Source organism: Somniosus microcephalus, unplaced genomic scaffold (genome assembly GCF_052327205.1).
Source record: "Somniosus microcephalus isolate GS21.2 unplaced genomic scaffold, FLI_Smic_1.0 unresolved_chr7, whole genome shotgun sequence".
Classification (NCBI taxonomy): domain Eukaryota; kingdom Metazoa; phylum Chordata; class Chondrichthyes; order Squaliformes; family Somniosidae; genus Somniosus; species Somniosus microcephalus.
This window is the reverse complement of record NW_028225185.1, coordinates 45,057,579-45,071,118: the sequence shown is the minus strand read 5'-3', so window position 1 is coordinate 45,071,118 and position 13,540 is coordinate 45,057,579. Positions and strand designations below refer to the sequence as shown.

Sequence of the window (13,540 nt, the reverse complement as noted above, 5' to 3'; positions counted from 1 at the left end):
GTGGGAAGTCCAAACGACACAAACCGCCTTTGGTTTAACTGAGCAGGATGTGTTTCTAAGGTACAATTACTGCCGGTGCGACCCCCACCAAACTCGACCCCCCATATCCCCTCCAGAATGGTTGATTCATCCCAAGGAGGGAAGGAGTGGGGCACCCACAGGCTCAAGTTTGCACCCCCCTCCCCCTGCCCTTCCTCCCGCCCCCGCTCCATACTGTCCCATCAACACTCCCAGGGCAGGTACAGCACGGGTTAGATACAGAGTAAAGCTCCCTCTACACTGTCCCATCAAACATTCCCAGGGCAGGTACAGCACGGGTTAGATACAGAGTAAAGCTCCCTCTACACTGTCCCATCAACACTCCCAGGGCAGGTACAGCACGGGTTAGATACAGAGTAAAGCTCCCTCTACACTGTCCCATCAAACACTCCAGGGCAGGTACAGCACGGGTTAGATACAGAGTAAAGCTCCCTCTACACTGTCCCCATCAAACACTCCCAGGGCAGGTACAGCACGGGTTAGATACAGAGTAAAGCTCCCTCTACACTGTCCCCATCAAACACTCCCAGGGCAGGTACAGCACGGGTTAGATACAGAGTAAAGCTCCCTCTACACTGTCCCATCAAACACTCCCAGGGCAGGTACAGCACGGGTTAGATACAGAGTAAAGCTCCCTCTACACTGTCCCAACAAACACTCCCAGGGCAGGTACAGCACGGGTTAGATACAGAGTAAAGCTCCCTCTACACTGTCCCCATCAAACACTCCCAGGGCAGGTACAGCACGGGTTAGATACAGAGTAAAGCTCCCTCTACACTGTCCCATCAAACACTCCCAGGGCAGGTACAGCACGGGTTAGATACAGAGTAAAGCTCCCTCTACACTGTCCCATCAAACACTCCCAGGACAGGTACAGCACTTGTTAGATGCAGAGTAAAGCTCCCCCTACACTGTCCCCATCAAACACTCCCAGGGCAGGTACAGCACGGGTTAGATACAGAGTACAGCTCCCTCTACACTGTCCCATCAAACACTCCCAGGGCAGGTACAGCACGGGTTAGATACAGAGTAAAGCTCCCTCTACACTGTCCCATCAAACACTCCCAGGGCAGGTACAGCATGGGTTAGATACAGAGTAAAGCTCCCTCTACACTGTCCCCATCAAACACTCCCAGGGCAGGTACAGCACGGGTTAGATGTAGAGTAAAGCTCCCTCTACACTGTCCCATCAAACACTCCCAGGGCAGGTACAGCAAGGGTTAGATACAGAGTAAAGCTCCCTCTACACTGTCCCCATCAAACACTCCCAGGGCAGGTACAGCATGGGTTAGATACAGAGTAAAGCTCCCTCTACACTGTCCCATCAAACACCCCCAGGGCAGGTACAGCACGGGTTAGATACAGAGTAAAGCTCCCTCTACACTGTCCCCATCAAACACTCCCAGGGCAGGTACAGCACGGGTTAGATGCAGAGTAAAGCTCCCTCTACACTGTCCCATCAAACACTCCCAGGGCAGGTACAGCACGGGTTAGATACAGAGTAAAACTCCCTCTACACTGTCCCCATCAAACACTCCCAGGGCAGGTACAGCACGGGTTAGATACCGAGTAAAGCCCCCTCTCCTCTCCCTTCACTCCAGCTTTAAGGGATTGCCCCCAGTACTGCCCCAGTGTGACTTGAGTCTATTTGCTGATTTTGGTAGAGTAAATTTGTTGTCAGTTTTGCCGATTAAGAACTCTGGGTGATTGTCAATACTCGCTTCAGACCTTGTGGCCAGGCGCGTGGAATCATTCACCCCCTCTTGTCCCTAAGGATTTGAGGCCAGTACCCTGGAGGTGTTAGCCCCCTGTGTCCCTCCCTCCGAGGGATTCTTTCCCAGACATGCTCACCTCCCTCCGTTGGGTATGTCGGAGTGTTGCTGGAAGCGGAAGCCTCTATACCCACGTCTCTCTCTCTCTCTCTCTCTCTCTCTCTCTCTCTCTTACAGATGTCGAAGTCAAAGCTTTTATTAAAGAACGACAGAAGAAAGATAATCACAATCTCAGTAAGTTTCGGACGTGCTGCCTGCTTCCCCATCGCCCTCTTCCCTCCATCGGTTATTTCGAGTTATACAGCACAGAATGCGGCCCTTCGGCCCATCGTGTCCGCGCCGGCCATCAAGCCCTGTCTATTCTAATCCCATTTTCCAGCACTTGGTCCGTAGCCTTGTATGCTGTGGCGTTTCAAGTGCTCATCTAAATGCTTCTTGAATGTTGTGAGGGTTCCTGCCTCTACCACCCTGTCAGGCAGTGAGTTCCAGATTCCAACCACCCTCTGGGTGAAAAAGTTTTTCCTCAAATCCCCTCTAAACCTCCTGCCCCTTACCTTGAATCTATGCCCCCTGGTTATTGACCCCTCTACTAAGGGGAAAAGTTCCTTTCTATCTACCGTATCTATGCCCCTCATAATTTTGTACACCTCAATCAGGTCCCCCCCTCAGCCTTCTCTGCTCTAAGGAAAACAACCCCAGCCTGTCCAGTCTCTCTTCATAGCTGAAGCGCTCCAGCCCAGGTAACATCCTGGTGAATCTCCTCTGCACCCTCTCCAATGCAATCACATCCTTCCTATAGTGTGGCGACCAGAACTGCACACAGTATTCCAGCTGTGGCCTAACTAGCGTTTTGTACAGCTCCATCATAACCTCCCTGCTCTTGTATTCTATGCCTCGGCTAATGAAGGTAAGTATCCCATATTTGTTTAAATATCCCGCCCCCCCCCCACCCCTCCCCGTCAATGATTCAGCGGTTGGCATGACATTGGTACAGCTCCAGGGGCACAGGGTGGGCTACCCGGAGAGGGGCAGAGCACAAAGGTGGAGCGGCGCCTCCGCAAAGCTGGCAAGGACAAGGTAAATCGTGTTGGAGACGTGGTGGGCAGTTGACGGCAGGTTTGGGATTATAAAACTCGAGGTTGGATGGTGGTTGAGGGGTTGGGGGGGGGTGACCGAGGTGGCGGGCAGGGGGTGTCCCGCAGCCTCGGAGGCGCCTGGGGACATGACTGGCTCGAGTGGGAGTCGCTGCGACGGGTTTCGGTCCCGACACGGAGGGGGGGCGGGCGAGGGAGAGAGGGGGTGTGGTGGAGGTGTGCGGGTGGGGGAGGGGTGTTGTGCGGAGCGGCGAGGGGGCAGGGAGGAGGGTGAGGGGGACGGGGAGAGGAGCGAGGAGAAGGGGCTGGGCAGGGAGGGAGAGGGGACGGGGAGGGGGATGGGCAACAAGGCTATGTCCTGTATCCGGTCTCGGAGTCGGAGGGTGGGACGTGGGGTGGGGGGAATGGAGGGTGTGGAGGTGAGCGAGGAGCCGCCTGCGGACTGGTTTTGTACAGAATGTATTATTGTTTGCGAGTGTGCGGGATTTGAGTGCTGGCTATTTCAGGGAGACGGGCACTGTGGTGCGGCCATGTTCCCTGTGGAGACGAGGGACCGTCGAGTGGTGAACGGGGTTCAGTGGCACTGCCCCCAGGGTTGAAAGGCAGGAGAATTTAGAATCTGTGCCCGGGTACAGGGGCCGCTGGGTTGATGCCCAGCCCTTGGGCACGGTAAGGCATAGGCCCCGGATGCTGTTAATTCAGGATGTTGTTGCAGAAAGCAGGCCCAACGAGTTCCTTACACCCACTGGCCACCCACCCTCCCTTTAATATCACGTTCAGCAATTGCAAGATGGTTCAGTGTGTGAAACTGCCCAGGCTGGAGCTGGCTTTATCCTCCAGTCTCCCCAATTAAATGTCAGCCCTGGCTCGGTGGGTCTCACTCTCGCTCCTGAGTCAGAAGCACCCACTCCAGAGACTCGAGCCCCGTAATCCAGGCCCGACACTCCCCCGGTGCCAGTACTGAGGGAGCGCCGCACTGTCGGAGGGGCAGTACTGAGGGAGCGCTGCACTGTCGGAGGTGCGGTACTGAGGGAGCACTGCACTGTCGGAGGTGCGGTACTGAGGGAGCGCTGCACTGTCGGAGGGGCAGTACTGAGGGAGCACTGCACTGTCGGAGGGGCGGTACTGAGGGAGCGCCGCACTGTCGGAGGGGCGGTACTGAGGGAGCGCCGCACTGTTGGAGGGGTAGTACTGAGGGAGCGCCGCACTGTCGGAGGGGCGGTACTGAGGGAGCGCTGCACTGTCGGAGGGGCAGTACTGAGGGAGCACTGCACTGTGGGAGGGGTAGTACTGAGGGAGCACCGCACTGTGGGAGGGGCGGTACTGAGGGAGCGCCGCACTGTCGGAGGGGCGGTACTGAGGGAGCGCCGCACTGTCGGAGGGGCGGTACTGAGGGAGCGCCGCACTGTCGGAGGGGCAGTACTGAGGGAGTGCCGCACTGTGGGAGGGGCAGTACTGAGGGAGCACCGCACTGTGGGAGGGGCAGTACTGAGGGAGCGCCGCACTGTCGGAGGGGCGGTACTGAGGGAGCGCAGCACTGTCGGAGGGGCGGTACTGAGGGAGCGCCGCACTGTGGGAGGGGCGGTACTGAGGGAGCACTGCACTGTGGGAGGGGCGGTACTGAGTGAGCGCCGCACAGTCGGAGGGGCTGTACTGAGGGAGCGCCGCACTGTCGGAGGGGCGGTACTGAATCCCGTGAAGCGTCGGTAGCGGCTGAGAACACAGAACGTGTCGGAGGCTCAGCTCCCGAAATGTCGGGAAGCCAGGGTGGGGCGGGGGGAACATCCATGGACACAGATTTGAGGAATGGTTGAGGTCCTGGGATTGGGAAAGGAGGTGGGATATGGGGCAAAGGTGGGAGGTGGAAGGCTATAGAAAACCCCTCCTCTCTATATCCCTCAGCACAGCCGAGCACTGGGGAACGATTCCTTCCATTTCTATCGTTGCCCCACTGACTTCCCTGGTCCCCATGGCAACGTGACTGGAAGCGGGATCTCGACTGGGGGGGTGGGGAGCTCCCCGGTTACCGTGGGGAGGGAGGCCTATCGCTGGCGTAGGCCCGTTGCCGCGGGAGACCCATCACTGTCCAGTGGTCACTCCTCGTCTCTCTTTTCATCTAACAGTTGAGAGAAGGCGGAGATTCAACATCAACGATCGGATAAAAGAGCTGGGCGCCTTGATACCGAAATCCAGCGACCCGTAAGTTTCCTCCCTAATAATTGAGGGCGTCGACCTGAGCTTGTGGATTCTGATGGGACTTTTGGGAAGTTGGGAAGGTGCAGATATCTGATGGAGCTGTTCCTGCTCTGCGCTGGTTCAGCTCAGCCTGACTTAGCCAGTTCCACAATTCACTTCCGACGCTCCCTCTACAGTGTCCCATCAAACACTCCCAGGGCAGGTACAGCACGGGTTAGATACAGAGTAAAGCTCCCTCTACACTGTCCCCATCAAACACTCCCAGGGCAGGTACAGCACGGGTTAGATACAGAGTAAAGCTCCCTCTACACTGTCCCATCAAACACTCCCAGGGCAGGTACAGCACGGGTTAGATACAGAGTAAAGCTCCCTCTACACTGTCCCATCAAACGCTCCCAGGGCAGGTACAGCACGGGTTAGATACAGAGTAAAGCTCCCTCTACACTGTCCCATCAAACACTCCCAGGACAGGTACAGCACAGGTTAGATACAGAGTAAAGCTCCCTCTACACTGTCCCATCAAACACTCCCAGGGCAGGTACAGCACGGGGTTAGATACAGAGTAAAGCTCCCTCTACACTGTCCCATCAAACACTCCCAGGGCAGGTACAGCATGGGTTAGGTACAGAGTAAAGCTCCCTCTACACTGTCCCATCAAACACTCCCAGGGCAGGTACAGCACGGGTTAGATACAGAGTAAAGCTCCCTCTACACTGTCCCATCAAACACTCCCAGGGCAGGTACAGCATGGGTTAGGTACAGAGTAAAGCTCCCTCTACACTGTCCCATCAAACACTCCCAGGGCAGGTACAGCACGGGTTAGATACAGAGTAAAGCTCCCTCTACACTGTCCCATCAAACACTCCCAGGGCAGGTACAGCACGGGTTAGATACAGAGTAAAGCTCCCTCTACACTGTCCCCATCAAACACTCCCAGGGCAGGTACAGCACGGGTTAGATACAGAGTAAAGCTCCCTCTACACTGTCCCATCAAACACTCCCAGGGCAGGTACAGCACGGGTTAGATAGAGTAAAGCTCCCTCTACACTGTCCCATCAAACACTCCCAGGGCAGGTACAGCATGGGTTAGGTACAGAAACATAGAAAAAAAAAACATAGAGATAGGAACAGGAGTAGGCCATTCGGCCCTTCGAGCCTGCTCCGCCATTCAATGAGATCATGGCTGATGTTCGTCTGAGATCTTAGCTGATCTTACCAGTTCAGTACCCCGTCCCTGCCTTTTCTCCGTAACCCTTAATCCCCTTAGCCTTCAGAAATATATCCAATTCTCTCTTGAAAATATTTATTGAATTAGCCTTCACAGCCCTCTGTGGCAGGGAATTCCACAGGCTCACCACTCTTTGAGTGAAGAAATTCTTCCTCATCTCTGTTTTAAATGATTTGCCCGCTACAGAGTAAAGCTCCCTCTACACTGTCCCATCAAACACTCCCAGGGCAGGTACAGCACGGGTTAGATACAGAGCAAAGCTCCCTCTACACTGTCCCATCAAACACTCCCAGGGCAGGTACAGCACGGGTTAGATACAGAGTAAAGCTCCCTCTACACTGTCCCATCAAACACTCCCAGGGCAGGTACAGCACGGGTTAGATACAGAGTAAAGCTCCCTCTACGCTGTCCCATCAAACACTCCCAGGGCAGGTACAGCACGGGTTAGATACAGAGTAAAGCTCCCTCTACACTGTCCCATCAAACACTCCCAGGGCAGGTACAGCACGGGTTAGATACAGAGCAAAGCTCCCTCTACACTGTCCCCATCAAACACTCCCAGGGCAGGTACAGCACGGGTTAGATACAGAGTAAAGCTCCCTCTACACTGTCCCATCAAACACTCCCAGGGGAGGTACAGCACGGGTTAGATACAGAGTAAAGCTCCCTCTACACTGTCCCCATCAAACAGTCCCAGGGCAGGAACAGCACAGGTTAGATACAGAGTAAAGTTCCCTCTACACTGTCCCATCAAACACTCCCAGGACAGGTACAGCACGGGTTAGATACAGAGTAAAGCTCCCTCTACACTGTCCCATCAAACACTCCCAGGGCAGGTACAGCACGGGTTAGATACAGAGTAAAGCTCCCTCTACACTGCCCCATCAAACACTCCCAGGGGAGGTATGGCTCAGTCCCAGTCGGTGCTGAAGGAGCCTTAGTCCATGTTGTAGATTTGTGCCCACTGGGGACTAGGCTGCCCTGTGCGCTCAGCCCCTTGACCCTAACTGTCTCGGTCTGGGCAGTGAGTTTGAGCCGCCTTTCTCTGTGCCTCATTGACTTGCCGGCCCTTCCTTCCGCAGGGAGTCGCGCTGGAACAAGGGCACGATACTCAAGGCGTCCGTCGACTACATCCGCAAGCTGCAGAAGGAGAGCTCCCGTTCGAAGGAACTGGAGACGCGGCAGAGGAAGTTGGAGCACGCCAACCGGACCCTGCTGCTGCGGATACAGGTGAGAGCTCGCCGTGCCCGGTCCCGGAGTAGGTGGCTACCTCCGGGCTCGGCACTGCTCGGTGGGGGCCCTAATCCTGGAGAATTTCACCAGAGGACCTGAAACCGCTCCGATCCAGCCACTGGCCGCACGACATGTCCACCGCGCGATAATGGCGGCCGTGATACCCGCAGAAAGCGCTCTGTCCATCAGGTGGTTTTACTCTGCGTAACAGTCCTGGATTATTATTATTCTTCTTAGGCAGTCGCTCGGAACCGAGGATGACTTGCTTCCACACTAAAAATGGCCCAGAAATTCGGGTCGGGGGGCTTCCCGTGGGTGCAAGCCCCCGACCTGCACTTACCTAGCGCGCCGGCCGTTGAACTGTGGGGCCCGCATGGGATTCCGATCCTGGGCCTCCTCCAGCTGCTGGCGCGCAGTACTTGTGTATCCCAGGGGCGCAGTTAGTTCGAAGCGTCCCCTGGGATCACGTGGGCCATGGAGAGCCAATCGGAGCAGGGAATGCTTCATTCATAAGTTTGACAGGAAGAGCTGTCAAAACTTAGAAATACTACGGGCCCCAAAACATCATTAAATCTTCAAATAATTTTTTTTTTAAATCTCATTTTTTAAATAAACGATAAATTACATGAAATAACTATTTTAAACTGATTTAAATTTTTGAAAATAATTTTATTTTCTAACGGGGCTAAAAATAAACTTACCTTTCTTTAAAGTATTTAAAAATAATAAACCTGTGGAAAAACTGTGTAATTTTAATTAATTCACCACTTACTTTGTGAAAAGCAGGCCTTACGCCTGCTTTTTAAACGTGTAACTTCTGCAGACTTACCTTCCCGGGAAAATCTGCAAAAAAACCCGAAGTTCGATGCGGACGCGCTGCCTCTCCCGCGCACGCGTTCGACCTGTGAACCCCTTCGTTCAGGGGGACGGAAGTGCCGGTTTCCCGCGCATGCAGGAAACCGACACTTCCATTGGGCTTACGGGTGAGTACCCCGTGCGTACTCACCCGTGGAGACCCGAATTTCTGGGCCAAAGTTCTTGGGTGACTGATGAGTCCAATGCGGGACCTACAGTCTCTGTCACGGGGGGGTGGGGGGGCAGACGGTGGTTGAAGGGGGCGGGTGGGTGGGGTGCTTGGGTTGACGTGCGCTGTTTGCGCTTGGCTTCCGCTTGCTCCCGGCGGAGAGACTCGAAGTGTTCGGCACCTTCTCGGATGCTTCTCCTCCACTTTGTGTGGTCTCGGGCCAGGGATTCCCAGGTGTCGGTGGGGGATGTTGCACTTTTTCAAGGAGGGTTTGAGGGTGTCCTTGAAGCGTTTCCTCTGCCCACATGGGGCTCTCCTGCCGTGTCGGAGCTCCGAGTAGAGCGCTTGTTTTGGGAGTCTCGTATCGGGCATGCGGACAATGTGACCCGTCCATCGGAGCTGATCGAGCGTGGTCAAAGCTTCGATGTTGGCCTGAGTGAGAACACTGACATAGACAACTCCTGTACCTGTCATATAATAAGGCCCGGAACCGGGGCCTGTATTTGTGTATGGAGCCCAGCGCCTGTGTTTGTGTCTGGGGCAGTAAAAACCCTCTCTTCTCTTCCCCTCTTGGCAGGAGTTGGAAATGCAGGCTCGGGTTCACGGCCTGTCGCTCAGCTCCCCCTCGGGCCTCAGCACCGCCCAGCTGGCCGCCCAGGTCATCAAGCAGGAGGCCCAGCCCGGCCTGCAGGCCGCCGACTACTTGCAGCTGCCCAGCCTCTCCCAGGCGGCGGGGCTGGGCCTGGGCCTGGGCCTGGGGCTGGACCTGTCCGACCAACCGCTTGCCTTCGACTCGCTGGCTGACTTGCCGTTCCCCCTCAAGCTGGACTCCAACCTGAGCGACTTCCTGATGGAGGACTCGCTGTCGCCGGTGCGGGCCGCCGACCCGCTGCTCTCCTCCGTCTCCCCCGAGGCCTCCAAGGGCAGCAGTCGCCGCAGCAGCTACAGCATGGAGGAGGACCCGGGCTGTTAACGGCCTCCCAGAGACTCCCAAAACCACCGGGAACCTTCTAGAGACTCCCAGAATCACCGGGAATCTTCTAGAGACTTCCAGAGCCATCGGGAACCTTCTAGAAACTTCCAGAACCACCGGGAACCTCCAAGAAACTTCCAGAACCACCGGGAACCTTCTAGAAACTTCCAGAGCCACCGGGAACCTTCCAGAAACTTCCAGAACCACCGGGAACCTTCTAGAAACTTCCAGAGCCACCGGGAACCTTCCAGAACCGTCGGGAACGTTCTAGAAACTTCCAGAAACGTTGGCAATCTTCTAGAAACTTCCAGAACCATCGGAAACTTTCTAGAAACTTCCAGAAACATCGGCCAGCCTTCTAGAAATTTCCAGAAACATCGGCAGCCTTCTGGAAACCGCCAGAAACGTTAGCAGCCTGCTAGAAACTTCCAGAAACATTGGCGACCTTCTAGAAACTTCCAGAAAAGTCGATTACCTTTTATTCTCCGTCAAAAAAAAATCATTAACTTTTTTTTAATTTTTTTTTAAACGATTCACCTTTAATTTTTCCCGCCTGTTTTACTTTTATTTTCCCGAACTCCAGAGAGACGGGAAATAAAACCGACCGAGGGGCCGAGTGTGGCCCCTTTAAGAGGATCTCCAGGGTTTTAAAGGGACGGCGCATTTCTTTGTTAGTTTTTTGGCCGTTGATGTTCAGGTTTTGGGGGGAGGGGGGGCGATTCTGTGATGATGTCATCCCTACAAGGCCCCTCTGGTTTTGGCGGGTCTCCGTTTCCACGGCGACAGCAGATCCAAGCGGGACTTCAGTTGGCGGCTGGGACCTCCTTTATTGTCCGCGCACCTCCCCCCCCCTCCTCCCCCTCCCTCTCCGTCCCCGCCTCCTCCCTCTCTCCGTCCCCGCCTCCTCCCTCTCTCCGTCCCCGCCTCCTCCCTCTCTCCGTCCCCGCCTCCTCCCCCTCCCTCTCCGTCTCCGCGTCCTCCCTCTCTCCCTCCCCCCTCCTCCTCCTCCTTCCCTCCCTCCTCCTCCTTCCCTCCCCCCTCCTCCTCCTCCTTCCCTCCCCCCTCCTCCTCCTCCTTCCCTCCCCCCTCCTCCTCCTCCTCCTCCTCCTTCCCTCCCCCCTCCTCCTCCTCCTCCTCCTTCCCTCCCCCCTCCTCCTCCTCCTTCCCTCCCCCCTCCTCCTCCTCCTTCCTTCCCCCCAATTCCCTCCCCCCCCATCGCTGATCTCACCCGCTGCGGTACTGAGTCGCACACAGCCGATTCCCCTGCTCCTTCTCCGGGGAGCGTGTGCTCTGGCTGGGCTGCGAGGCCCTCCCTCAGTCACTGGGCCTGCGGGTGAAGAATGGGCGGGTGTCTGGAATCTGTCGCCCAGCTTGGGTCAGCGCCTTTGGTGGGGCGGGGTGGGCAGGGGGAGAGCGAGCGGGCTAAACCTACCTGACCCACCCTCGGGTGTTTGACAAGCAACTGGGCAAGTGGACTGCAGCTATACCGGCGCGAGTGGTGCGGGGATAACTTAGCGGCAGAGTGTAAACGAGGAATTCTACTTTTAACAAGCAAGGAATAGTTTTCATCATGTAAATGTCTCAATATTGCGATCATTCGGTTAAGAGATCTGTAAAATAAAGTTTTATACTTCCACCACTTGATCTCGAGTCTTCACTTCTCCCAGCAGGAGAGGGCCCCGTAATCCAGTGTAAACACTCACACTTCCCCACGTTGAACTCCATCAGCCACAGTTTTGCCCACTCGCTTGGTTTGTCTGTGTCACTCTGTAACTTCCTGTTCCCATTTTTAAAAATTCGCTTACGGGATGTGGGCGTCGCCAGCAAGGCCCAGCATTTATTGCCCATCCCTAATCGCCCTTGAGAAGGTGGCAGTGAGCCGCCTTCTTGAACTGCTGCAGTCCGTGTGGTGAAGGTGCTCCCACAGCGCTGTTAGGGAGGGAGTTCCAGGATGTTGACCCAGCGACGATGAAGGAACGGCCGATATATTTCCAAGTCAGGATGGTGTGTGTGACTTGGAGGGGAACTTGGAGGTGGTGGTGTTCCCGTGCGCCTGCTGCCCTTGTCCTTCTAGGTGGAACGTACTTTGCCTCCTGACTTGAGTATCACCTCTACAAACCTGGATCAATCACTCACTGTTAACTTCAAGGCCCCGATTTTCCCCCAGCCGTCAGGCGGGGTTTCAGGCATGTGGGGGGGGGTGGGGAATCCCGAATTTGGGGGTCCCGCCTAAAACCCCGCCCCACGTAAGTTTCAGGGACGGCGGGTACCCACCCCGCACTGGGACCCGCCGAAACCAGGCAGGAAGGGATTAGTGCCAATTAACTGCCAGTTAACAGGCAGTTTTTTAGCCTAATCCCTATTTTGAGGGGTTTCGTGTGGGTTTCCCGACAGCTCCAAACCACGGCAGGTAGAGCAGGCGAGCCGTCGGGTTGGAGGGGTCGCGATGTCTGCGCTCAGGTGAGTGATGGGTGCATGAGTGCAAAGGTAAATGTGTTTGGAGTGTGTAAAGAACTTTTACTTACCTGTACTTACCTTCACAGCCTTTCTTCCTGTAGCCGTCGGGAGCCCATCACTCAGCCGGCACTTAAAGCTGAACGGCTGCGATCTGTCAAAAGTGACAGCCTTCAGCTTTGAGTGCCGGTGAGAGTTCTAACTGAGTCTGTGCAGAATGACTCAGCTTAGAACTCAGACTGTCAGTGTTTCACAGCTTCAAACAGCTGTGAGACACTGATATTTCATCTGTCAAGAACTCTTGACAGATGAAATTTCAGTCTGTGACGTCACCTGTTGCCGGGTGGCCCTTAATTGGCCTGCTGAGCCCGCTGGGCGGGCTCAACAAGGTCAATCAAGGGAAAATCACGCGGATTGGCCGGACGTCGAAGTAGGCGGGTCAAAAACCCGAAAGGGGAAGTCCCACCTTCTTCCCGACAGGTTCGGCAAAATCTACCCCCAGGTATCTACTGATGAAATGCTGAGGCTCCAGTTCAGAATCCTGGGGACCACCAGAATCACAGAAACCCCACAGTGCAGATAGAGGCCATTTCGGCCCATCGAGCCTGCACTGACACATATCCCACCCGATCCCCGTAACCCCTACACCAACACATATCCCACCCGATCCCCGTAACCCCACGTATTTAATCCCCCTAACACTAAGGGTTAATTTATCATGGCCAATCAACCTAACCCGCACATCTTTGGACTGTGGGAGGAAACCGGAGCACCCGGAGGAAACCCACGCAAACACGGGGAGAATGTGCAAACTCCACACAGACAGTCACCCGAGGCCGGATTCGAACCCGGGTCCCTGGCGCTGTGAGGCAACAGTGCTAACCACTATGCCACCGTGCTGAGAGGTTATAACCATCAGGAAAGATTGAACAGGCTGGGGCACTTTTCTCTAGAAAAGAGAAGGCTGAGGGGTGACCTGATAGAGGTCTTTAAGATTATGAAGGGGTTTCGATAGGGTAGACGTGGAGAAGATGTCTCCACTTGTGGGGGAGACCAGAACTAGGGGCCGTCAATATAAGAGAGTCACTAATAAATCCAATGGGGAATTCAGGAGAATCTTCTTTCCCCAGAGAGTGGTGAGAATGTGGAACTCGCTACCACAGGGAGTGGTCGAGGCGAATAGCGTCGATGCATTTAAGGGGGAAGCTGGATAAACACACGAGGGAGAAAGGAATAGAAGGATATGGTGATGGGGTGAGATTGAGAGGAGGCTTGTGTGGAGCACAAACACCGGCACGGACCAGTTGGTCTGACTGCTCTAAATACTTTGTAAAAGAACTCCCCATTTAGTCCCATTCTCCTGCTCGTTCCCCAAGCATTTATAAATGTTTCTATTACAGACATTCACATTTGAAAACCAATTGATTGAATATTAAGGGAATCAAGGGATATGGGGATAGTGCAGGAAAGTGGCGATGAGGCAGAAGATCAGCCATGATCTTATTGAATGGCGGAGCAGGCTCGAGG

The 13,540-nt window shown here is 55.1% G+C and overlaps 1 protein-coding gene across 1 annotated transcript; it reads left to right on the top strand.

Annotated features, from left to right (window-relative positions):
* The first annotated feature begins 1,867 nt into the window (after window positions 1-1,867).
* Window positions 1,868-11,195, top strand: LOC147086866 (microphthalmia-associated transcription factor-like). The gene is made up of 4 exons (XM_085979068.1): window positions 1,868-2,045; window positions 5,029-5,104; window positions 7,412-7,559; window positions 9,164-11,195. The coding sequence occupies exons 1-4, from the start codon at window positions 1,883-1,885 to the stop codon at window positions 9,557-9,559; spliced, it is 783 nt and encodes a 260-aa protein (XP_085835194.1). The 5' UTR covers window positions 1,868-1,882; the 3' UTR covers window positions 9,560-11,195.
* Window positions 11,196-13,540: the final 2,345 nt, after the last annotated feature.